This window comes from Felis catus, chromosome B1 (genome assembly GCF_018350175.1).
Source record: "Felis catus isolate Fca126 chromosome B1, F.catus_Fca126_mat1.0, whole genome shotgun sequence".
NCBI lineage: Eukaryota > Metazoa > Chordata > Mammalia > Carnivora > Felidae > Felis > Felis catus.
In genome coordinates, this window is record NC_058371.1 from 43,052,695 (window position 1) to 43,080,409 (window position 27,715).

General features: G+C 36.1%; 1 protein-coding gene across 5 annotated transcripts in view; it reads right to left on the reverse strand.

Moving 5' to 3' along the window:
- Positions 1-715: 715 nt before the first annotated feature.
- The window catches only part of LOC101097721 (A disintegrin and metallopeptidase domain 3), a 149,596-nt gene continuing 122,596 nt past the window's right edge, over positions 716-27,715 (reverse strand). For 3 of the 5 annotated variants that reach the window (XM_011281509.4, XM_011281510.4, XM_019828530.2), the window contains 3 exons: positions 7,430-7,592; positions 4,101-4,151; positions 716-885 (listed from right to left, as the gene is read on the reverse strand). In XM_011281509.4, the coding sequence (XP_011279811.1) occupies positions 4,103-4,151; positions 7,430-7,592 (212 nt within the window). In that variant the 3' untranslated portion in view covers positions 716-885; positions 4,101-4,102. Of the gene's footprint in view, positions 2,753-4,100; positions 4,152-7,429; positions 7,593-27,715 lie in introns of those variants that run through there. The other 2 variants (XM_045055533.1, XR_006596507.1) reach the window with 2 other exon arrangements.

Genomic DNA, 27,715 nt, shown 5'->3' on the forward strand with positions numbered 1-27,715 from the left:
TTTATGGCTGGATAATATTCCATTGCATGCATAGATCACTATTCATACAATGTTTATCCATTCATCAGTTGATGGACATTTGGAAAAGGAATCTCTTAGCCTCTGTGGTGAGGTACCCCCAACCCTGAACCAGGAGCATCCTTGCTTATTGAGGGAGACTCTGCAGGTTCTCATTAGATTCCAGATAGGTTGATGGCTCCCTTATCCATGTACAACACTTTGAGGTGCACTTTGAGAAGTGCACTCATCTAAGTAAGAGGGAGATGGGGAGGGGGACCCTGAAGCAAGAAAATATTACCCAGTAAAGCTCATCTCCAGCAAAAGAGGAGGAGCAAGTCTGTCTTCCCCAAAGGACAATGATATATCCTAGATCCCATATTACATGAGGCCACAGAATTCTCACCTGGAGACACAACAGTTATCTATGACCAGAAACACAGCTGGAGCAATTCCCTGGAGATGGAATGGATGTTAGTGTCTAGGAGTTCGTTCTGGGGCTGGCCTTACCTGGCAACATTTCCTCTCAATATCCCTAAGTCTGGAAGGGATAGAGCAGGGAATCATGGGCAGTTGGGAGAGGTGTGGACTGTGGGGTGTCCTCAGTGAATAAGGAATGTTCACATCTGGGGATGTGACAACTTCTCTGGTTCAAAAGTTGCTTATTTTCCCATAAAGGATCACAACATGTAGAAGAATCAATAGACACAAACCTACATACTTTCACTCTCAGGATTTATTTTTGTTTGTGAAGTTGAAAAGCTTTAAGCCATAACAAAAGGAGAGAATAGTTTGTTTGTTTTTTTATTCTTGAATCAGGTCAATTAATGGTTAGCATCTTGGTAATATCCTTTTTCCAACCTATGGCTTTTTGGCATTGTTTAGTCACTGTTGTAAAACAAATACAGAAAGAGATATGCTGAATTTTAATTGTTAATAAAAGTGATCTCATTTTACTAGACAACTAGAAGTATAGCAAATCATTTGTATATGAGACACTGATTATAGTGTCACAATCTAGACCTGTGTTTCACGAAATGTGTAAACCTGTTTTTTTCCCAAGTTGTCTGTGATAGCCACAGTAAAAGGAAATATTAAAAGTCATATTCACAAGCATTATATTTACACAGTTTCTACACTTCACATGGATAAAAGAAAGTCACCAGCAAGGAAACAGAGAGGAAAAGAACAGTAGAATATGTGAAGAAATAAGTAACTATTAATTTGTCTATTTTTATCTTCATAGGAAGAGTATTTCAAGAAGCCCTCTGTGCCTTTCCAAAAGGTGGCCCATATACATACAGTCGGAGTTGATTCACTAGCCTCCAGTTCTTACTGAGTCTGACTTTTTCCCTAAATATGTAAAAAAGCCAACCATATCATGCTGAATCCCTCCCTTACTACTTCAAAAATACTTTATATGAGAAATACTTTCTCGTGTGTGAGAAAACATGCTCCTCATCATGGCATGCCAAACATTTGTCTTGGTTCACAATTATCCATGTAGATTTTCTCTTGCAACATTCATAAATTTTAATATAAATTTTAAAATGTAATAAGAGCATAAATTTGAAAACAGGTCTGTGTTTACATTTAACCTTGCTTATCTTGCTGCTTTATCAATAAACGTTATTTAAGCACATTTTCTTACACTTTATATTGAAGCTGCCAGTTCATTCTGTTGGTATCCTTCAAAATTTATTCCTAAAACCATCTTTACTACCCCTGGTCTGAGGTACCATCCTTTCCCTCCTGGATTATTACAGTAGTTTCTCCACCAACTGGTTTCTCCACTTCTCCTCTTGCCATCATACAAACTGTTTTCAACAAATCAGTCTTTTTTTAATTTATTTATTTTAACAAACCAGCCTTTTAAAGTGGAAGTCTTGGACATTAATCTTCCAATGATTTCCTCTCAGAATAAAACACAGCCCTCACACTTCCAACAGCCTACAAGAGTTTTACTGTCTGACCTGCTCACGACCACAGTCCCCTTGCTAACTCTGCTCCAGCTAAACTGACATCACTGTTAATCATCAAACATTTCTGACTTATTTTTTCATTGGATCATTCACATGCTTGGAAAGCTCCTGCCTAGATATAGGCATGGCGACCTCTGCCAGCTCTATGCCTCTGTAAGGAGTTGATTTACAGCCGGAATGGAAAAGCTCTAGCTTTATCTCTAGGAAAGCCTGGATGCTTGGTTTCACTTTTTGCCAAGACATTGGCAGTGGAATTTATAATGGACTGTTTAAAATTTAAAGGAACCTTGAGGCCTTGTGCATGAGATATCTCTCCGGTGCCCAATTTGCCCGCACTCTCTCTTGCACTGTATCCTTTACATTTAAATAAAAGTCCCATGTGAACTGAACCTGGGAATTCAAGTACCTCCTTTTAAATAAATAAACGGAGTCAATACTTGCAACTTCCTCCAATACTTTGTTTACACATCTCTTGCTGAATAGGGCCCACTCATTCAATTATATTTAAAACCAATATCCACCTCCTCCCTCACCACCAACTCTCCCAACTCTCCCTACTGAGAAATAAGACTATTTTACATGGAGGATAGTAGTTAGTGTTTTGTTTGTTTGTTTGTTTGTTTGTTTTGGTGGCAGATAGGGAAACAGAGATCCATTGACTTAACTCTCCATCAAGGTCAGATAAGGAGGAATGGCTGATTAGTAATTGGATGAACTCTTATTTTCATTCATGGTTGAATTTTTAATTCTTCCATTTACTCCCAGTGATAGGTCTAAAATGTAAAATATTATGATTTCTTTATGTATATGACTTATACATTTGAATATATACATACATATTCAGATATGTCAGATATATTCAGATACATCTGTATGTATATATATATGTATATACACATACAGAAAATATACAGATAGATATATTGAATCTATGCAAATGCCAATGTTACCCCTTCTCATAGTAAAGAATTTGTCTCTCTTCTCTGGAGGGACAATGCATTTATCATTTTGCCTGACATCTAATTGGTCCTCAATAAATGTAAATTTCATTTCCCTTCACCAGTCATACCTCATGCTACATGTGTCAAAATTCTGTGTGTGTGTGTGTGTGTGTGTGTGTGTTGTTGTTGTTGTTTCTTTTGTTGTTTCGGGGGATTTTTTGAGAGTGAGAGAATGCACAAGCAAGGGAGGGGCAGAGGGAGGAGAAAGAAAATCTCAAGCAGACTCTACTCCCAGACCAGAGCCTGAAGTAGGGCTCAATCTCACGACCATGAGATCATGACCTGAGCTGAAATCAAGAGTTGGACACTTAATTGACTAAGCCACCCAGATGTCCCCAGATGTTGAGTTCTTTAAGAGTTAATCCTTGGAGTCTGGTTGTCTTAAATGAAACTCCAGCTTCAAAATTTACTAAAATTCTCTACACATGGATAATTATTTAAATTTTTCATGTTTGTTTCCTAATTTCTAAAATAAGGCTAACAATAACTGTGCAGGCTTAGTGAGGAAAAATATAAATGCTGGGAGTCAATCTGTGTAAATCTATCAAATTAGAACCTTAAATGTGGGAGCAGGATGCACGATGGCTCATAAATATTTTAAGAACATATTTAAAATCTCTTTAAAGTCATTTCTTATTACCAAAATGTTGGTTAATAAATCTCTGGCTAATATTAGTTAACATTAAATATTTATAAGTTAATATAAAACAAAATTATTGGGGCTCCTGGGTGGCTTGGTCGGTTAAGCGTCCGACTTCAGCTCAGGTCATGATCTCACGGTCCATGAGTTCCAGCCTCGCGTCCGGCTCTGTGCTGACAGCTCAGAACCTGGAGCCTGTTTCAGATTCTGTGACTCCCTCTCTCTCTGCCCCTCCCCTGTTCATGCTCTGTCTCTCTCTGTCTCAAAAATAAATCCAAATGTTAAAAAAAAAATTAAAAAAAAAAACAAAAAGCAAAATTATTAAATGTTTTTAGTCTTTTTTTAGTATATGATAATGATAAATAGCAATCACGATTAAGGAATATGGAATAATAGTTTTTTTACACTGAGGTATTGTTAAATTTTTAAAACTATTTTACGAATTATATCATTTTCAATAATTTTATTCCTTCAATTTACCTTTAACTTGATGACTGGTTGCTGTTACTATTGTTGTCTTCTGATATAGATCTGTGAAAAAGAAATAGCATTAATTAGGGTTAGAAACCATTGTAATTTTATGTTTTTCTCTCTTTTTGGAGTATAGTTGACACACAACGTTACATTAATTTTAGGTGTACAACTTAGTGACTTGACAAGTGTATACATTATGCTATGTTCACCACAAGTGCACCTACCATCTGTCCTAGTACAGCACTATTACAATGTCAGTGACTATATTTTCTATGCTGTGTCTTTTATTACCGTGACTTATTCATGCCATTAGTAAAAGTCTACATCTTCTCTCCCATTTACCCATTTTCTCCAACCCTTCAACTCCACTCCCCTCTGGCAACCATTAATTTGTTCTTTGTATTTATAGGTCTGATTCTGCTTTCTGTTTGTTTATTCATTATTTTTTCCACTTATAAGTGGACTCATGAAATTTGTCTTCTCAGTCTGACTTATTTCATTTAGTGTAATATCTTCTAGGTATTTTCTTTTTAGTTTTACTGTTTTCCACAATACCTGCACCTATTTACATTCCCACCAAGAGTGCACAAGGTTTGTTTTTTTCTTTCTCTACATATTTGCCAACACTTGTCATTTCTTGTTTTTTTGTTTTGTTTTGTTTTGATTTGATTCTAGCCATTATGACAGGTGTAAGGCCATATCTCATTGTGGTTTTGATTTACATTTTCCTAATGATTAGTGATGTTGAACATCTTTTCATTTGTCTGTTTACTATCTGTATATTTTCTTTGGAAAAATATCTATTCAGGTTCTCTGCCCATATTTTAATCAGATTATTTGTGGGGTTTTTTGGTATTCAATTGTATAAATTCTTTATGTATTTTAGATATTAATCACTTATCTAATATATCATTTAGGAATGTCTTCTCCCATTCAATAGGTTGCTTTTTTGTTTTCTTGATGGTTTCTGTCACTGTGCATAGGCTTATTTTGGTGTAGTCTCAATAGTTTATTCTTGCTTTTATTTCCTTTGTCTGAGGAGACATATCTAGAAAAATGTTACTACGATCAATGTCAAAGAAATTACTGCCTATGTTTTCTTGTAGGATTTTTATGGTTTCAGGTCTCATATTTAGGTCTTTAATCCATTTTGTTTTTTGTGCATTGTATAAGAAAGTGGTCTGGTTTTATTCTTTTACATGTAGCTGTCCAGTTTCTCCAGCACCATTTGTTGCAGAGACTTTTTCTCATTGCCTATTCTAAGAGACTCCTTGGTTGCAGATTAATTGTCCGTATAATCATGGGTTTATTTCTGTGCTTTTCATTTTGTTCCATTGATTGATGTGTCTATTTTTGTGATAACACCATACTGTTTTGATTACTACAGCTTTGTAGTATATCTTGAAATCTGGGATCGTGATACCTCTAGCATCGTTCTTCTTTCTCAAGATTGATTTGACTATTTGTGGCCTTTGGTGGTCCTATAAAAATTTTAGTGTTTGTTCTAGTTCTGTAAAAAATGCCACTGGTAATTTGATCGGGATTGTATTTAACCTGTAGTCAGCTTTGGGTAGTATGGATATTTTAACAATACTAATTCTTCCAATCCATGTGCACAAAATATCTTTCTATTTGTGTCATTTTCAATTTATTTCATCAATGTCTTAGTTTTCAGAGTAAAGTTCTTTCACTTCTTTGGTTAAGTTTATTCCTAGGTATTTTATTCTTTTTGTTCCAATTGCATATGGAGTTATTTCCTTAATTTCTCTTTCTGCTACTTCATTATTATTGTATATAATCACAACTGATTTGTGTATATTAATTTTGTATACTTCAACTTTGCTGAATTCATTTATTAGTTATAACAATTTTTTGATTTAGTCTTTAGGCTTTTCCATATATGGTACCCTGTCATTTGCAGAGTGACAATTTTACTTTTTCCTTACTAATTTGGATTAAAAACTTTTTTGTTGCTGTTGTCTAATTGCTATGGCTAGGACTTCCAGTACTATGTTGACAAAAGTGGCAAAAGTGGATGCCTTGTTGCTAAGCCTAGAGGAAAAGTTCTCAAAGTTTCATCTTTGAGTATGATATTAGGTGTGGGTTTTTCATATATGGTCTATTTTGAGGTATGTTTCCTATAAATCCACTATCTTAAGAGGTTTTTTGATGGAAGCTTTATATCATTATTTTATCTTTATTTTCACAAGTGAGAAACAGAGACATTTTCCTTCCACATAGAATAATGAGATGCATTTATCTTTACTTCTGCATTCTTTTTCCTGAATATCCATGGAGCAAAACTGTGACTTGTGTTGGTGATATGGTAAAGAAAAAATCTGTGTGTAAGTGAAATAAGTTAGAGAAAAACAACTACCATACTATCTCACTTACGTGTGGAATCAAATTTTAAAAAAACAAAACAAAACAAAAGCAAGCCCATAGATAATCAGAACAAATTGGTGATTACCAAAGTTGGGGTTGTGGGATAAGTAAATGAGTGAAGGGGGTAAAGGTAGAAACTTCCCAGTTATAAAATAAATCATGAATATATAATGTATAACATGGTGATAATAATAAAGTATTGCATATTTGAAACTTGCCAAGACAATAGATCTTAAGTTTTCATCACAAGAAAATAAAATTTTGTAACCATGTATGGTGACAGATATTAACTAGATTTATTTTGGTGTCCATTTCAAGTAACTTAGTTCTAATTTTAGAAACAGATGAGCAATATTAAATAAGTGTAAAATGGGCATTGTCATCTGTATTCTCCTTTTCCTATCACGTTTTTAAACATTTTTCTCAACTTCTACCTCTTTAATTCACAAAATTTCCTTCTCTATCTCTATTAATCTCCTTGGCACAAGTGAATGTCAACGTCAAAAAAAAAAAGGAAAAAAATGAGATTGGTTAGGTAGTAGACAAGCAAGTATAGCAAACATGGCTTTCTCTACCTCTCTATCTCTATTAGTCTCTAATTCTATTAATCTCCTTGACACAACTGAATGTCAATGCCAAAAAAACAAACAAAAGGAGATTGCTTAGCTAGTAGACAAGACTGTGTAGCAAACATGGCTTTCAATTTGAGAGGCACTGTGAATTTACTAAGTACCTTTGGTTATTTCTGGACCTATAAGAAAAGGAATGACTACTTGAAATCTGAAAAACTGTGGTATATAACAAGCCTCAATATTTATAAATCCTAACCAAATTCATCCAAGATCCAAATTCAACATTTTTAAGGCCTACTTATTGTATTCTGAGTTACATTTTAGTTATTCCCCAAATGGATTTTAATATTAATTTTTAAAAATAATAGATTTACTTACTCTCCACTTACTGTTTCCACTCTGTTCCAAAATCTTATTTTATTCCATTTAAGAGCAATAATGGCAATTAAAATAAGGAAAGGTAGAAAAATGTAGAAACTGATTAAGAGGCCATTTTTTTCAGGAGCAGCATGTCGTTTTGCAGGTATGTTTTGACCTTTCTCTGAAAACACGAGAATATATTTTAACATTTTCAAAACTGATACTCAAAGTTTATTAGTAATTTCAATAACAAAAATTTTGGATTCAAATAATACAGTCATAGAATAAACAATATATATTTAAAAGTGTTTTAAAAACTAAAAACATTTTTTAAATATTAAAAAAAATAAAAATGTTTTCCAGTATTCTGTGACTATGCCCCAAAGTGGTTATATATTTTTAGAAGCTCAATATTAATATAAACTTGTATTTAATCTTTAGGTATATTTTTAATCTTTATGTGTTATATTTGAACATATTTTTCTATTATATTCCCTTTTATGAACTGCTACTTAAAACATATTAAACTGATATTAATATCTACTAAATTTTTAAATTTAAAAATTAGAGTAAGAGTGCCTGGGTGGCTCAGTCGGTTAAGCGTCTGACTTCAGCTCAGGTCATGATCTCGCAGTTTGTGAGTTCGAGCCCCACTTTGGGCTCTGTGCTGGCAGCTTGGAGCCTGGAGCCTGCTTTGAATTCTGTGTCTCCCTCTCTCTCTGCCCCTCCCCCACTTATGCTTTGTCTCTCTATCAAAAATAAATAAAATGTAAAAAAAATTAAAAATTACAGTAAAAAGAAAGAACTGTTAAAAATGATTTGATTAAAAAATTATAGCCATTACTGGTGCTTACTTTTATTTAAAAATTTTTTGTTCCCTTTTTATTTAATTTCCTTTTTTTACTTAAGTATAATCAACATATAGTGTTACATTACTTTCAAGTGTACAATATAACAGGTGGGTGCTGTTTCAGGGACATAGTTGGAGAGAGTAAGGTGTTAAGACTGATTGGATGTATACATGTCTGAATGCAATGAAGGCTTCCACATAAACTTAGATTTTGGTGGCCAGTGCAGAGATCTATTTGTCTTGTGACCACCAAGCAGGCCTCATAAGGAAGACTGTGGATGAAAGGCAGAGATACAACTTACAGCTCTGCCTCACAGCCCTGTGACTGAATCAGGATGTTGAATAACTGTAGAAATACTCAAGACTCCAGAGTTGACCAAACATGACTGGGAACCAATGTAAATAATTCTGGGGAGTGGCTGAAGGCAATGAAATGTGGAGGTGCTTCTACAACTGTAGAGTTTCCTCTAAAGAACAAAAAAAACCAGGACCAACATGGTGGAGAAGTAGGGGGACCCATACTTCCCACATCTTTCAAAGAAAGAAGTGCAGAAGCCAAAGGATTTTTAACCCTGGAGCCTTGGAGGAAAAGAGACTGAATCTAACGGGAGGAAAATGGGAAAAATGGAGAAAAGGGCTACTCCAAGGAACAAATCAAAGCACACTTGGTGGAGGGTCCAAAATATCACTATGAGTAGGGTAATAAAATAACCAAAGTCACAAAAAGACAGCAAGTAACAATCTCCAAAGAAAACACCTCCTGAAGGGCAAGGCCCTGGATAGTGTATGACCATCCTATAATATAGCAGGGCTCGCAGGTACAGAACACACAACAAGTTTTTAAAATGCATAAGGGACAGAAAACTAGCCAAAATGACTAAACGGAAGAATTCTCCTCAAAAGAAATTCCAGGAAGGAGAGACAGCTAACAATTTGATCAAAAACGATTTAAGCAACATAACTGAACAAGAATTTAGAATTATAGTCATAAAATTAATTGCTAGGCTTGAAAAAAAGCATAGAGGACAGCAGAGAATATATTGCTACAGAGATCAAGGGACTAAAAAAATAGTCTTGATGAATTAAAAATATGCTATAAATGAAGTGAAAACTAAAATAGAGGCAACCACAGCATGGATTGAAAAGGCAGAGGGGAGAATAGGTGAATTAAAAGATAAAATTATGGAAAAAGAGGAAGCTAAGAAAAAGAGACAAAAAAAATCCAGGAGTATGAAGGGAGAATTGGAGAACTAAGTGATGCAATCAACAGAACAATATCCATATCATAGGAATTCCAGAAAAATAAAACAGAGAGAAAGGGGCTGAAGGTGTACTTGAATGAATCATAGCTGAGAATTTCCCTGATCTGGGGAAGGAAACAGGCATTGAAATCCAAGAGGCACAGAGAACTCCCTTCAGATGTAACTTGAATTGATCTTCATATCATAGTGAAACTGGCAAAATACAAGAGAGAATTCTGAAACCAGCTAGGGATAAATGGACCTTAACAATCTTCATGTGATGAACAGGAAAAATATGCAGCCAAGAATCCTTTATTCAGCAAGTCTGTCTTTCAGAATAGAAGGAGAGATAAAGGTTTTTCCAAACAAACAAAAACTGCAGAAATTCATCACCACTAAACCAGCCCTACAAGAGATCCTAAGGGGGACTCTGTGAGTGAAATGTTGCAAGGATCACAAAGTACCAAAGACATCACTAACAAGCATGAAACCTACAGATATCACAATGACTCTAAACCCATATTTTTCAATAATAACACTGAATGTAAATGGACTAAATGCTCCAATCTAAAGACATAGGGAATCAGAATGATTTAAAAAAAAAAAACAAAAAAACAAAAAAAACAAGACCCATCTATTTGCTGTCTACAAGAGACTCATTTTAGACCTGAGGACACCTTCAGATTGAATGTGAGGGGATTGAGGGAACTATCTATCATGCTACTGGAAGTCAAAAGAAAGCTGGAGTAACCATACTTATATCAGACACACTAGATTTTAAATTAAAGACTGTAACAAGAGATGAAGAAGGGTATTATATAATCATTACAGGGTCTATCCATCAGGAAGAGCTAACGATTATAAATGTCTATACACCAAATACGGGAGCCCCCAAATACATAAAACAATCACAAACATAAGCAACCTTATTGATTAGAATGTGGTAATTGCAGGGGACTTTAATACTCCACTTACAACAATGGATAGATCATCTAGACAGAGAATCCATAAAGAAACAAGGGCCCTGAATGATACGTTGGACCAATGGACTTGACAGATATGTTTAGAATCTGCATCCCAAAGCAACAAAATATATTTTCTCCAGTGTGCATGGAACATTCTCCAAGATAGATTACATACTGGGTCACAAAATAGCCCTTCATAAGTATAAAAGAATTGAGATCATACCATGTACACTTTCAGGCCACAATGCTATGAAGCTTGAAATCAACCACAGGAAAAGTCTGGAAAACCTCCAAAACCATGGAGTTTAAAAAAAAACGTCCTACTAAAGAATAAATGGGTCAACCAGGCAATTAGAGAAGAAATTTTTTAAAATATGGAAACAAATGAAAATGAAAATACAACACCAAATGCTTTGGGATGCAGTGAAGGCAGTCCTGAGAGGAAAATACATTGCAATCCAGGCCTATCTCAAGAAACAAGAAAAATCCCAAATACAAACTCTAACAGCACACCTAAGGGAAATTGAGGCAGAACAGCAAAGACACCCCAAACCCAGCAGAAGAAGAGAAATAATAAGGATCAGAACAGAAATAAACAGTATAGAATCCAAGAATGGCAAAAAAACAAAACAAAACAAAAAAACAAAAAAACAAAACAAAAAAACAAAAACAAAAACAAAAAACAGTAGAGGAGACCAAGGAAACCAAGAGTTGGTTTTTTGAAAAAATAAACAAAATTCATAAACCTCTCGCCAGGCTTCTTCAAAAAGAAAAGGGAGGTGACCCAAATAGATAAAATCATCAATGAAAATGGAATTATTACAACCAATCCCTCAGAGATACAAACAATTATCAGTGAATACTATGAAAAATTACATGCCAAAAAACTGGATAACCTGGAAGAAATGGACAAATTCCTAAACACCCACACACTTCCAAAACTCAAATGGGAAGAAATAGAAATTTTGAACAGGCCCATAACTAGTGAAAAAATTGAATTAATTATCAAAAATGTCCCAACAAATAAGAGTCCTGGACCAGATGGCTTCCCTGGGGAATTCTGCCAGACATTTAAAGCAGAAATAACACCGATCCTTCTCAAGCTGTTGCAAAGGATAGAAAGGGAAGGAAAACTTCCAGACTCATCCTATGAAGCCAGCATTACTTTGATTCCCAAACTAGACAGAGACCCAGCAAAAAAAAAAAAAAAAAAAAAGAACTACAGGCTAATATCCCTGATGAATATGGATGCAAAAATTCTCAATAAGATACTAGCAAATCGAATTCAACAGCATATAAAAAGAATTATTCACATGATCAAGTGGGATTCATTCCTGGGCTGCAGGACTGGTTCAATATTCACAAATCAATCAGTGTGATACATCATGTTAATAAAAGAAAAGATAAGAACCATATGATCCTGTCAATCGATGTGGAAAAAGCATTTGACAAAATACAGCATCCTTTCTTAATAAAAAAACCTTCAAGAAAGTTGGGATAGAGGGAACATACTTAAACATCATAAAATCCAGTTATGAAAAGCCCATAGCTAATATCATCCTGAATGGGGAAAAACTGAAGTTATCCCCCTGAGATCAGGAACATGACAAGGATGTCCACTCTCATCGCTGTTGTTTAACATAGTGTTGGAAGTTCTAGCATCAGCAATCAGACAACAAAAGGAAATCAAAGGCATCAAAAATGGCAAAGATAAAGTCAAACTTTCACTTTTTGCAGATGACATGATACTCTACATGGAAAACCCAACAGACTCCACCAAAAGTCTGCTAGAACTGATACATGAATTCAGCAAAGTCGCAGGATACAAAATTAGTGTACAGAAATCAATTGCATTTTTATAAACCAATAATGAAGCAACAGAAAGACAAATAAAGAAACCGATCCCATTCACAATTGCACCAAGAAGCATAAAATACCTAGGAATAAACCTAACCAAAGATGTAAAAGATCTGTATGCTGAAAACTATAGAAAGCTTATGAAGGAAATGAAGAGGATATAAAGAAGTGGAAAAGCATTCTGTGCTCGTGGATTGGAAGAATAAATATTATTAAAATGTCAATACTACCCAAAGCTATCTACACATTTAATGCAATCCCAATCAAAATTGAACCAGCATTCTTCTCGAAGCTAGAACAAGCAATCCTAAAATTCATATGGAACCACAAAAGACCCCGAATAGCCAAAGTAATTTTGGAGAAGACCAAAGCAGGAGGCATCACAATCCCAGACTTTAGCCTCTACTACAATGCTGTAATCATCAAGACAGTATGGTATTGGCACAAGAACAGACTCATAGACTAATGGAATAGAATAGAAAACCCAGAATTGGACCCACAAAAGTATGGCCAACTAATCTTTGACAAAGCAGGAAAGAATATCTAATGGAAAAAAGACAGTCTCTTTAACAAATGGTGCTTTGAGAACTGGACAGCAACATGCAGAAGATTGAAACTAGACCACTTTCTTACACCATTCACAAAAATAAACTCAAAATGGTTGAAGGACCTGAATGTGAGACAGGAAACCATCAAAACCCTGCAAGAGAAAGCAGGAAAAAACCTCTCTGACCTCAGCCGCAGCAATTTTTTACTGGACACACATCTCCGAAGGCAAGAGAATGAAAAGAAAAAATGAGCTATTGTGACCTCATGAAGATAAAAATCTTCTGCACTGCAAAGGAAACAATCAACAGAATTAAAAGGCAACCAATGAAATGGGAGAAGATATTTGCAAATGACATATCAGATAAAGGGCTAGTGTCCAAAATCTATAAAGAACTCACCAAATTCCACACCTGAAAGACAAAAAATCCCGTGAAGAAATGGGCAGAAAATATTAATAGACACTATTCTAAAGAAGACATCCAGATGGCCAACAGGCACATGAAAAGATGCTCAACGTTACTCCTCATCAGGGAAATACAAATCAAAATTACACTGAGATACCACCTCACGCCTGTCAGAGTGGCTAAAATGAACAAATCAGGAGACTATAGATGCTGGAGAGGAGGTGGAGAAATGGAACCCTCCTGCACTGTTGGTGGGAGTGCAAACTGGTGCAACTACTCTGGAAAACAGTGTGAAGCTTCCTCAAAAAATTAAAAATGGATCTACCCTATGATCTACTCTACGTAATAGCACTGCTAGGAATTGACCCAAGGGATACAGGAGTGCTGATGCATAGAGGCACTTGCACCCCAATGTTTATAGCAGCACTTTCAACAATAGCCAAATTATGGAAAGAGCATAAATGTCCATCAACTGACAAATGGTTAAAGAAGATGTGGTTTATATATACAATGGAATACTACTTGGCAATAAGAAAGAATGAAATCTGCCATTTGTAGCAATGTGGACAGAACTGGAGAGTATTATGCTAAGTGAAATAAGTCAGGCAGAGAAAGACAGATACCATATATTTTCACACATATGTGGATCCTGAGAAACTTAATAGAAGACCATGGGGTAGAGGAAGGGGGGGGGAAATTTACAGAGAGGGAAGGGGGCAAACTATAAGATACTCTTAAATACTGAGAACAAACTGAGGGTTGATGGGGGGGGAGGGGAAAGTGGATGATGGGCATTGAGGATGGCACCTATTGGGATGAGCACTGGGTGTTGTATGAAAACCAATTTGGCAATAAATTATATATACATATACATATATATATATATATATATCAGGTGTACAATAAACAATTTAACAATTCTATACATTACTCAGTGCTCATTAAATGTACTTTAATTTCCTTTATATAATCACTCTTAAAAAAACAATAATAGTAAACTATGTTAAAATTCCATATTACCTGCATAAGGTGATACTATTCTAACTTTGACTGTATTAATTAGAAAATAAACATTCCCCTAAGTGTTACAAAGACATTATGGAAAATTGGGAAAAGAATCTATGAAATCTTGATTCAATTAAAGAAAAGAAATAAGCCGGACAACTAAAATACAACAAACTAAATTAAGGAATCAGAATTACCACCAAAACAACTATGATGATATTTAATGCACATGAACTTAATGCCCCCCCCTCAAAAAACAAAAATTCAGTAATTTTAAAATGCAGACACAATCCAACTATGTTTTGATAAGAAGTAATTTACCCAAAAAAGGTTACTCAGGATGTTTTGTGTATTACAGAAAGTAAATTGGCAAAATATATGCAAAAATATTGAAAATAAGAAAATATGTAGCAGACTTAAGCTATGGTATAACTCAATACTTTTAAAGTTCTCCTTCTTGCCTTATCCATCAGAAGATCAACTCTCCATCAATTCACCTTAACTTAAAATTGTATCATATTGGAAGTGGAGTTTCCTTCTCATGTACTTAATTACTGCAAAGACTGATTTAAGAAATTGGACTAATCATTATTGGATTAATTGGACAATATCCATTATTCTAAGGAAAAAGATAAGGCTTCCACTTTGGTTAAGATGAAATATTTTCATTTAATGGAACCAAACTAGCCCTCTTACAATAAAATTATAAAACAGGAAAAAAGGCACACAGAAAATGTTTGCAAGACAATAAGAAATGCAAGATTTATATGAAGGAAGGAAAACATGACATTGACTTTAAGGAAAATCCAATTTTACCTATAGAAAACTTGCCAATTTCAACAGAGATAACTGGAGTCCTAGGCAAAGCACAGAATTCCCAATGAGTTAACGAGGTAGAGGAAGAATTCACAACAGTCAAAAAGGCTAGAATCTGCAGGGTGCTTTGGTGAGAAAGATGTTTTTAGATGAAAGACAGCAGAAATGTTAGAAGGCGCCTCCCAGGAGTCCTTGGCAAGAAAGATAAGGAATGTACATATATTTCATATATATATATATATATATATATATATATATATATATATATGTATCAGCCTAAAGCTAATTAGACAGTTGATTACCGGGTAGAGAATGGAAAGGAGATACCAGAGTTGAAGCAGTGCTGGAGAAAGGGCCCCAAGAAGATTTCAATTGCTCCACATTCTCACTAGCACACGTTGCCTATATTTTTTATTATGATCATTTTAATGTGTGAAGTGGTATCTCATTATGGTTTTGATTTTCATTTTTCTAGAATGTTCAGCATCTTTTCTTGGGCTTATGGCTATTTATATACCTTCTATGGAGATGTGGGGTTTTTTAAGTTTTTATTTATGTATTTGAGAGAGACAGAGACAGTGTGAGTGGGGAAGGAGCAAAGAGAGAGGGAGAGAGAAAGAACCCTAAGCAAGCTCTGCACTGCCAGCACAGAGCCTGACGTGGGGCTCAAACCCACAAAATCATGAGATCATGACCTGAGCTGAAACCGAGTCATATGCTTAACCGACTGAGCCACCCAGGCACCCCAAGGATATGTTTACTTAGTTTTTTTAATTCTATGTATTTGTTTTTGAGAGAGACAGAGACAGGGCGAGCAGGGAGAGGCAGAGAGAATGGGAGAGAGAGAATCCCAAGCAAGATCCACACTATCAGCACAGGCCCGACCCAGGCCTCAAACCCATAAAACCATGAGATCACAACTTCAGCTGAAATCAAGAGTTGGATGTTTAACCAACTGAGCCAACCAAGCACCCCAAGATGTGTTTATTTAAAGCCTTTCTCAATTTTATTTGGATTGTCTTTTTATTATGTTCTTTACATATTCTGGATACAAGTCCTATATGAGATATAAGATTTTCAAACATGTTCTCCCACTCTATAGTTTTCCTTCACTTTCTTGTTGTATCATTTGCAATACAAAAGTTTTTAATTTTGAGATTGCAGGAAATGGCAGAAGAGTGGAGGACCCCAGGCTCATATCATCCCACAAATATAACTAGATAACTATCAAATCATCCTAAATATCCCAGAAATAGATCTAAGGACTAGCAGAACAAACTCCATAACTAAAGAGAGAGAAAGGACACTCTGAAGAATGTAAGAAGTGTGGAGATGTAACTTTAGAGAGAAATGGATAATGGCTGCTGTAGGGGAGAGGGAGCCAAGTTTGCTTAGAAGGTGAAAGATAGATTAGCACACAAGGGCGCACAAAGGGAAAGTGAATCTTCATAGCAATTGGCTTAGAAAGTGAGAGGGCCTGAATTTTGTGAGTTCTTGTAACCAGCAGATATTAAAGCCTAGAGTTTTAAAGGTCAGTATGCTTAGCTGTGGGAGATCTGAGGCATTGGGGCTGCTCTTGGAGAGAAGGCAGGGCAAACAGCCTATGGACATACAGCATGGAAACAGTGATCTCAAGAGTGCCTGGGGTGCACAGTGGGGAGGTTAGTTGCTCATCTCTGAATGTGTTCCAGACAGGCAGCATTCATAGAAATTTCTGGAACTAAAGAATTGGAAAGTTCCATTTCCCTCCCCCATCCCTTAGCATGAAGACAGGACCACTTGAAGAACTAGCATTGACACTCATTACCTAACTTTTTATACAAAGCCCCACTTCCCTGTGTTTCTGAAGAAACACCCTTCCCTATCATGCTTGCCTCAGTCCCAGAATAGCAGACCCCTTTTCTCAGAATATTGTCCCAAATCCCTGCCAACACTTCATCTTCAGACACAGGAGTTTTGCAAGGCCTCAGTTCTGGTGGCAGCAGCAACAAGTCTCATTTCACAAGAAGGCCAGAGCACACCTTGTTAAAATAGTTACATTCAGGTCAGGGACCAAACACTGCCCACAACAGGAAAAGAGAGCCTGTGCAGATGATGGACCTGAAGTATAAATCAACCAGGACTAAATAGCAGAGTACATGCAACACACATTGGAGACACTCTTAGAAGTGCCAGGTCTTGAAGAACAGGGGACACTACACTACTACAAGACATCTTCTTCGTAAAGCCATTATCTTCAAGAACAAGAGACATGGCTGACTTTCTTAACTCATAGAAACAGGCACAGAGATTTACACATAATGAGAAGATGAGGAAATGTCACAAATGAAAGAGGACAAGTCTATGGCTTGAGATCTAAGTGAGACAGATATAAGTAGCATGCCTGATAGAGAATTTAAAGCAGTGATCATAAGGATACTCACTGGACGTGCACATGGGACATTCTTCAGAATAAATCATGCATTAGGCCACAAAACAAGTCTCAACAAATTGAAAAAGATTGAAGTCATACCAGGCATTTTTTCTGACCACACTATGAAACTAGAATCAACTACAAGAAAATATCTGGAAAGACCACAAATAACCGAAGTTTATATAACATACTACTAAACAATGAATGGAGCAATCAAAAATAAAACAAGAAATCAAAAAGTACATGTAAACAAATGAAAATGAAAACACAACAGTTCAAAAGCTTTGTGACACAGCAAAAGCTCTTCTAAGAGGGAAGTTTATAGCAATAAGGGTGTACTTCAAGAAGCAAGAAAAATCTCAAAAAGAGGGTGGAGTTAAGATGACAAAGTGATACGAGGACCTTATGCTTGCCTTGTCCCTCAAACACAGCTATATAATTATCAAATCATTCTGAACAACCAGGAAATCTGAGAACTGACAGAGGGAGAAGAGTCCACATCGTGGAAGGCAGGAAGTACAGAGACATGATTTGAGGGAGAAAGAATTGCAAGTGCTGCTGAGGGGAGGGAGCTCTGATCATGGAGAGAGAAGAGAGAAAGATAAAATAGCATGGAGGGGATGGCACAGGGAAAGCACTTCTCTCAAACCATTGACTGAGAAAACAAGAGGGGATGATTATAACAAGTTTTTACAACAGCAGAGCTAAAAGTCTGAAGTTTTAGACATCGCTGGGGTGGAGCCTGACAAATGTAGCCATACTCCTGTGAAGGAGGGCAGAGGCCTAGGAGCAGTCAATGTGCTCTAAGGATCCCTTGGGTCACAATGAGAGAGACAGCCCCCATTCTTGGGAGTGCATTTGGGAGAGGCTTCACTGCCTCTCAGGGTACAAAGAGCTGGAGAACACCACTGACCTGCCCCATTCATTAGCATATGATCAGAGATGCTTGCTGAAGACCACCTACCTGAACGCTGGCTTTTGATATGCTTTGCCATAAAATCCAAGCCCCTGTGCATTCATGTGACTGCTTTCCTGGGGCAAACCAGTACCAGCCACAGTGTGGCAAGACCCTCCCCCAGAGGATCAAGGCAGGTCTGTGCCATGTCCCTAAAATTTGGAGTTTTGAATGAAACCCAGCTGTCTCCCTGAGAGAAAACACAAGAGCACTGCCCCACCAGGTGGGCAGATGGCTCAGAAAAAGACAGGGTGAAGGCAGGGATCTGAAGGAAGCCTGGGTCACAAAAGGAGAGGGCTTTCTGAACAGCAACAGGTGTGAAATCCCCTTGAGGGAAGAGAGTGGGCTGACACCATTTTTCACCCCTTCTCTCAGCACAAACAGACTTCAGTGAGCAGCATAGCACACCCAGTGGAAGCTTGAGGCACTTGCAACAAGCCCCACCACCCTGAGCTCTACAATTCCCTTTTTTAATAGGGCAAATGTGATTGAGAGCCAGAGCAGCAGCTGACCTTTCCCCTAGAAGACCAGCATAATACACCCACATGCACCAAATCTACAGAGTGCTGCAAAGCTTCCACTATAGTGGAAATAAGACAAGGAAAATTTCCCTAACACACACAATAAAGAGTTCTAGACAAATGCCAAGATGGAGGATTTCATCTCAAAAGAAAGAACAAAAAGAGGTCATAGCCAGGGAGCTAAACAAAATGGATATAAATAATACAGTAAAACCTTGGTTTGCGAGCATAACTCGTTCCGGAAACATGTTTGTAATCCAAAGCACTTGCACATGAAAGCAAATTTCCCCATAAGAAATAATGGGAACTCAGCTGATTCATTCCACAACCCAAAAATATTTATATAGAAATGATTGCAACACTATAATACAAAATAATCAAGAAAATACAAAATATAAAGAAAAATAAGTTGACCTGCACTTACCTTTGAAAACCTCCATTGCTGGTGTGAGGGAGACAAGAGACAGGAGGGTTGTTGTTGTATAGGAAAATTTTCACTATCACTAATGGAATCACTGCTATCTTTTGGCTCAATTGAATCTTTTTCTTTTGATGCAACTTTAACAAGGAACCTATTCAATGACACTTGCTTTTGCCTCCTTTTGAGGATTTTGTGGAAATGTGGTATTGCATTGTCATTAAACAGATACATCACTCACACTGCTACAGTCTTCTTCAGGTGGTACCTTTCTACTACAAAATTTTGTGCTGTTTCTCACATTTTACACATCTCCCTAATCTCATTTGAAGTGAGCGATTCCTCTGCCTTTTTCTCCTCCTCTGCAGACGAGATGCAGATGTAGACTTCCTATAAAAGCTTTCAATTTTGGCCACTCACATACTTCACTTGTACTTCTTAATGATTCCATTCTTAACTTCCACTGTAATCATCTTATTCTTACTGCCTTTCTTTTCAACCATTGTCTGCATGGTGGTCATTGCATATGCTCACACGGATGTTGACTACAGTACAATGTTAACAAAATCTTATTATAGACTGTATTTAATGTAACTGGCAATAAGACAGCAGAGGAAAGAGTCTATATCTGCAGGCAACTTGACCGAGAATGAAGCAAAGCATTCCTAAGCTTACTCTTGTATGGAAAAGCAAATGAGTGTCCATAGGTGCTTTGAAGTGACAAAAAATACAAGGTGTGCCACTTGTGAACACCTTCAAACATTCTGAAAAATCACAGATTTCTGCCAAAAACTGTGGCCTTAGACCAAACATCCTAGCATGGAAGGGGATAACCCACAATCCCGCAGCAAGATAAAGAGAGGAGAACCATTGGCTCATTTGTGATCATGTGACATTCAGCATCAGGTACTACTCATATTGCAAGACATCGCTCGTTTATCAAGTGAAAATTCATTAGAAATGTTTGCTCCCCTTGCAGAATACTCACCAGAACAAGTTACTCACAACCTAAGATTTTACTGTACTATGAAAAATTAAATGCTATAAATTGGGCAATCTGGAAGAAATGAATGAATTTCCGGAAAAATACAAACAACCAAAACCAAAACAGGAAAAAAAACAGGAAATTTGAACAGATTCATAACCAAGGAATTGAATCAGTAAACAAATATCTCCCAACAAACATAAGTCCAGGCCATATGACTTCCCAAGGGGAATCTATCAGGTATTTAAAGAAGAGTTAATACCTATTCTTCTCAAATTATTCGAAAAAATAGAAATTAAAAGAAAAATTTCAAACTCATTCTATGAGGCCAGCATTACCCTGATTCCAAAACCAGACAAAGACGCAACTAAAAATGAGAATTACAGGCCAATATCCCAGATGAACATGGAGGCAAACTGAATCAAGCAGTACATTAAAACAATCATCCACCATGATCAAGTGATATTTATTCCTAGGTTGCAGGTGCAGTACAATATTTGCAAATCAATCACTGTGATACATAATATTAATAAAAGAAAGGATAAGAAACATATGATCCTCTCAATAGATACAGAAAAAGCATTTCACAAAATACACCATCCATTCTTGATAAAAACCCTCAACAAAGTAGGGATAGAAGGAACATAACTCAACATCATAAAGACCATATATGAAAGACCCACAGGTACTATCTTCCCCTCAGTGAGGAAAAACTGAGAGCCTTTCCCCTACTGTCAGGAACAAGACAAGGCTGTCCACTTTAACCATTAGTATGTAACATTGTACTAGAAGTCTTAGTCTGAACAACCAGACAACAAAAGCCCAACATATGGTCAGTTTTTGAAAATATTCCACATGCTTTTGAAAAGAATGTATAGCGAAGGCAGTTCTGAGAGGAAAATACATTGCAATACATGCCTATCTCAAGAAACAAGAAAAATCCCAAATACAAATCTAACAGCACACCTAAAGGAAATAGAAACAGAACAGCAAAGACAGCCTAAACACAGCAGAAGAAGAGAAATAAGGATCAGAGCAGAAATAAACAATATAGAACCTAAAAAAACTGTAGAGCAGATCAACGAAAGCAAGAGTTGTTTTTTTTTTGAAAAAATAAACAAAATTGATAAACCTCTAGCCAGGCTTCTCAAAAAGAAAAGGGAGATGACCCAAATAGATAAAATCATGAATGAAAATGGAATTATTACAACCAATCCCTCAGAGATACAAACAATTATCAGGGAATACTATGAAAAATTATATGCCAACAAACTGGACAACCTGGAAGAAATGGACCAATTCCTAAACACCCACATGCTTCTAAACTCAATCAGGAGGAAATAGAAAGCTTGAACAGACCCATAACCAGCGAAGAAATTGAATCAGTCATCAAAAATCTCCCAACAAATAAGAGTCCAGGACCAGATGGCTTCCCAGGGGAGTTCTACCAGACGTTTAAAGCAGAGATAATACCTATCCTTCTCAAGCTATTCCAAAAAATAGAAAGGGAAGGAAAACTTCCGGACTCATTCTATGAAGCCAGTATCACTTTGATTCCTAAACCAGACAGAGACCCAGTAAAAAAAGAGAACTACAGGCCAATATCCCTGATGAATATGGATGCAAAAATTCTCAGTAAGATACTAGCAAATCGAATTCAACAGCATATAAAAAGAATTATTCACCATGATCAAGTGGGATTCATTCCTGGAATGCAGGGCTGGTTCAACATTTGCAAATCAATTAACGTGATACATCACATTAATAAAAGAAAAGGTAAGAACCATATGATCCTGTCAATCAATGCAGAAAAGGCATTTGACAAAATTCAGCAACGTTTCTTAATAAAAACCCTCGAGAAAGTCTGGATAGAAGGAACATACTTAAAAATCATAAAAGCCATTTATGAAAAGCCCACAGCTAACATCATCCTCAGCAAAGGAAACAACTAACAAAACTAAAAGGCAACCAATGGAATGGGAAAAGATATTTGCAAATGACATATCAGACAAAGAGCTAGTATCTAAAATCTATAAAGAGCTCACCAAACTCCACACCCAAAAAACAAATAACCCAGTGAAGAAATGGGCAGAAAACATGAATAGACACTTCTCTAAAGAACACATCCGAATGGCCAACAGGCACATGAAAAGATGCTCAACATCACTCTTCATCAGGGAAATACAAATCAAAACCACACTCAGATACCACCTCATGCCAGTCAGAGTGGCCAAAATGAACAAATCAGGAGACTATAGATACTGGAGAGGATGTGGAGAAACGGGAACCCTCTTGCACTGTTGGTGGGAATGCAAACTGGTGCAGCCACTCTGGAAAACACTGAGGTTCCTCAAAAAATTAAAAATAGACCTACCCTATGACCCAGCAATAGCACTGCTAGGAATTTACCCAAGGGATACAAGAGTGCTGATGCATAGGGGCACTTGTTCCCCAATGTTTATAGCAGCAGTCTCAACAATAGCCAAATTATGGAAAGAGCCTAAATGTCCATCAACTAATGAATGGATAAAGAAATTGTGGTTTATATACACAATGGAGTACTACGTGGCAATGAGAAAGAATGAAATATGGCCCTTTGTAGCAACATGGATGGAACTGGAGAGTGTGATGCTAAGTGAAATAAGCCATACAGAGAAAGACAGATACCATATGTTTTCACTCTTATGTGGATCCTGAGAAACTTAACAGAAACCCATGGGGGAGGGGAAGGGGGGAAAAAAGGGGTTAGAGTGGGAGAGAGCCAAAGCATAAGAGACTCTTAAAAATTGAGAACTGAGGGTTGATGGGGGGTGGGAGGGAGGGGAAGGTGGGTGATGGGCATTGAGGAGGGCACCTTTTGGGACGAGCAGTGGGTGTTGTATGGAAACCAATTTGACAATAAACTTCACATATTGAAAAAAATGAAAAGAATGTTTATTCTTCAGTTGGTGGGCTCACTACTAGATATGTCACTCAAGACAAGTGTCTTAAACATGTTGTTCAAATATGGTGTGTTCTTGGTGATTAATTGATTGTTCCACTAGTTTCCACTGAGAAATATGTGTTAAAATGTTCAATTATGATTGTGGATTTTCTTATTTCTCTATTTCACTAGTGCCTCCAGTGCTACCTTTTTAAAATAAAAATTTAACTTAAAAAAAAGAAAAAAAGAAATAAAAACCATCCAAATTGGCAAAGAAGTCATATACTAAAGACCCACCACTAATATCATCCTCAAAGGGGAAAAACTGAGAGCTTTTCCTCTAAGGTCAGGAATAAGACAGGGATATCCACTCTCACCATTGTTACTTAACATAACTCTAGAAGTTCTAGCCTCAGCAATAAGACAACAAAAAGAAATAAAAGGCATGCAAATCAGCAAGGAAAAGTCAAGCTTTCACCATTTGCAGGCAACATGATACTCTATGTAGAAAACATGAAAGACTGCACCCGAAAAAAATGGCAGAACTGATACTTGAAATCAGCAAAGGTATAGGATAAAATCAATGTACAACAATTTATTGCATTTCTATACACCAATGATAAAGAAGCAGAAAGAGAAATCAGGCAATTAACAGTTTCACCAAGAGCCATAAGATACCTAGGAATAAAACTAACCAAAAAGGTAAAATACCTGTACCCTGAAAATTACAGAACACTTATGAAGTAATTTGAAGAGGATACAAAGAAAGGAACAACATTGTATGCTCATGGATTGGGAGAATATTGTTAAAATGTTTATACTACCCAAAGCAATATACACATTTAATGCAATCCCTAGCAAAATAACAGCAGCATTTGTCACAGAGCTAGAACAAATAATCCTAAAATTTGTATGGAACCACGAAAGACACTTAATAGCCAAAGTGATCCTGAAAAAGAAAAATAAATCCGGAAGCATCACAATTCAGGATTCAACTATATTACTAAGCTGTAATCATCAAGACTTATGGTAACAGCACAAAAAAAAAAACAGAAATATAGATCAATGGAACATAAAAGAAAACCCAGAAAACCCATTTATACAGTCAACTTTGACAAAGCAGGAATGATTATCCAGTGAGGGGAAAAAAGTCTCTTCAACAAATGGTGTTAGGAAAATTGGATAACAACATGCTGTAGAATGAAACTAAACCAGTTTCTTAACCTTACACAAAAATAAATTCAAAATACATGATAGACTTAAATATGAGACAGGAAACCATCAAAATCCTAGTGGAGAACACAGGCAGCAACCTTTGACCTTGGCCGTAGCATCTTCTTACTAGACACATCTCCTGAGGCAAGGGAAAGAAAAGCAAAAAATGAACTTGGTCCAGATAATAGGCTTCTGCACAGTGAAACAAGCAATCAACAAAACTAAAAGGTAACCTTCGGTATGGGAAAACATGTTTGCAAACAACATTATCAGATAAAGGGTTAGTACCCAATGCTTTTAATAACTTATCAAACTCAAGTCCCAAAAAACACATAATCCAGTTAAGAAATGGACAGAAAACATATTTAGACATTTTTCTAAAGAAGACATCAAGATGGCCAATGGACACATGAGAAGATGTTCAATATCACTCATCATCAGGGAAATATAATTCAAAGCCATGATGAGATACCACCTCACATCTGTCTGAATGGCTAAAATTAACAGCACAGGAAACAACAGATGCTGGCGAGGATACGGAGAAAGATGAACACTCTTACACTGTTGGTAGGAATGCAAACTGGTGCAGCCACTCTAGAAAATAGTATGGACTTTCCTCAAAAAGTTAAAGATAGAATACCCTATGATCTAGCAATTGCACTACTAAGTATGTACCCGAAGATTACAAAAATACTGATTCAAAGGGGCACATGAACCCTGATATTTATAGCAGCAGTGTTAATAATAGCCATATTATGGAAAGAGTTCAAATGTCCACTACTGATGAATGTATAAAGAAATTGTAGCACATATATTTGCAATTTTATATATATATATATATATATATATATATATGTATACATATATATGTATGTATATATGTATGTGCATGTATATATATTTAAACTCAGCTATCAAAAACTTTGCAACAACATGGATGGAGCTAGAGTGTGATATACCTACCAAATAAGTCAGAAAAAGAAAAATACCTTATCATTTCACTCATATGTGGAATTTAAGAAACAAAACAGATGAACATAGGCAAAGGGGGCGGGGTATAAAGAGAGAGGCAAGTAAACCATAAGAGGCTCTGAAGTATAGAGAACAAACTGAAGGTTGATGGACAGGTGGTGGGTAGGGGGATGGGCTAAATGGGTGATGGGTATTAAGGAAGGCACTCGCGATGAGCACTGGGTTTTATATGTAAGTGATGAATCCCCAAATTCTGCTCCTGAAACCAATATTGGCCATATGTTAATTAACTATAATTTAAATAAAAATTTGAAAATAGAAAAAATTCTCAAATAAAGACCTTAACATTACACCTAAAAGAGCTAAAAAACAACAACAACAACAAACAAAACTTAAAACCATTAGAAGAAAGGAAATAAGGATTAAGGTAAAATAAATAATATAGAAAATAATACAATAGATTAATAAAACCAGAAGCTGAGGTTTTGAGAGAAATAAATATAATTGATAAACCTCTAGCCAGACTTTCAATAAGAAAAAAGAACCAAATAAACAAATGAGAAAGGACAAATAACAACCAACACCACAGAAATTCAAATAGTTATGAGAATATTATGAAAAACTACATGTCAACAAATTTAACAATGCAGAAGAAATGGATACGTTCGTAGAAACGTATAAACTACCAAAAATGAAACAGGAAGAAATAGCATTTTTGAACAGACTAATTGCTAGCAGAGAAATTGAATTAGTAATAAAAAACTCCCAACAGGGGTGCCTGGGTGGTTCAGTCAGTTAAGCATCCGACCGCAGCCCAGGTCATGATCTCACGGGTCGAGTTCGAACCCCACATTGGGCTCTGCTGACAGCTCAGAGTCTGGAGTCTGCTTCAGATTCTGTGTCTCCCTTTCTCTCTGCCCCTCCCCTACTCATGCTCTGCCTCTCAAAAATGAATAAATGTTAAAAAAAAAAATAAAGAAAAAAACTCCCAAAGAAAGTCCAGGACCAGATGGATTCACATGTGAATTCTACCAAACATTTAAAGAGCAGTTAATATATATTTTTCTCAAACTTTTCCAAAAATCAGAAGAAGGCAATCTTTCAAATTCATTCTATGAGGCCAGCATTGCCCTGAAACAAAAATCAGATAAAGGCACTACAAAAAAGTTAACTACAGGCTAATCTCTAATGAACATAGATGCAAATATCCTCAACAAAATACTAGAAACAGAATCCAACAATACATTAAAAAACCATTCACCAAGATCAACTGGGATTTATTCCTGGGCTACAGGGTGCAATATTTGCAAATCAATCAATGTGATACACCACATTAATAGAAGAAAAGAATCATATGGTTCTCTCAGTAGATACAGAAAAAGCATTTTACAAAGTACAACATCCATTTTTAATAAAAATCCTAAACAAAGTAGGGATAGAAGGAACATAACATAATAAAGGTCATATACTAAAAACCTATAGCTAATCTCATCCTCAGTGGGGGAAAGCTGAGAGCTTTTCCTGTATGGTCAGGAACAAGATAAGGATGTCCCCTCTCACCACTGTTATTTAGCATAGTACTGGAAGTCCTATCCTCAGCAATCAGCAAAAAGAAATAAAAGGCATCCAAATCAGCAAGGAAGTCAAACTTTTACTACTTGCAAATGACATGATACACTGTATAGAAAACCTGAAACTACACCAAAAAAACTGCTAGAACTAATAAATGAAGTAAATAAAGTCACAAGATACAATACCAATCTCCATAAATCTGTTACATTTCTATATACCAATAATGAAGCAGCAGAAAGAGAAATTTAAAAAAATGCCATTTACCCTGTGCCAAATAATAATAAGATACCTCAGAATAAACTTAACCAAAGAGGTGAAAGACCTGTACTCTGAAAACTATAAAACATTGATGAAAAAAATTAAAGATGACACAAAGAAGTGGAAAGATACTCTATGTTCATGGATTCAAAGAACAAATATTGTTAAAATATCTTTACTAAACCAAGAAATCTACAATTTTAATGCAATCCCTATCAAAATACTAACAGCATTTTTCACAGAGCTAGAACAAACAGCATTAAAATTTGTATGGATCCACAAGACTCTGAATAGCAAAAGCAATCTTTAAAAAGAAAAGCAAAGCTGGAAGTATCACAATCCCTGACTTCAAATTATACTACAAAGCTGTAGTAATCAGAACATT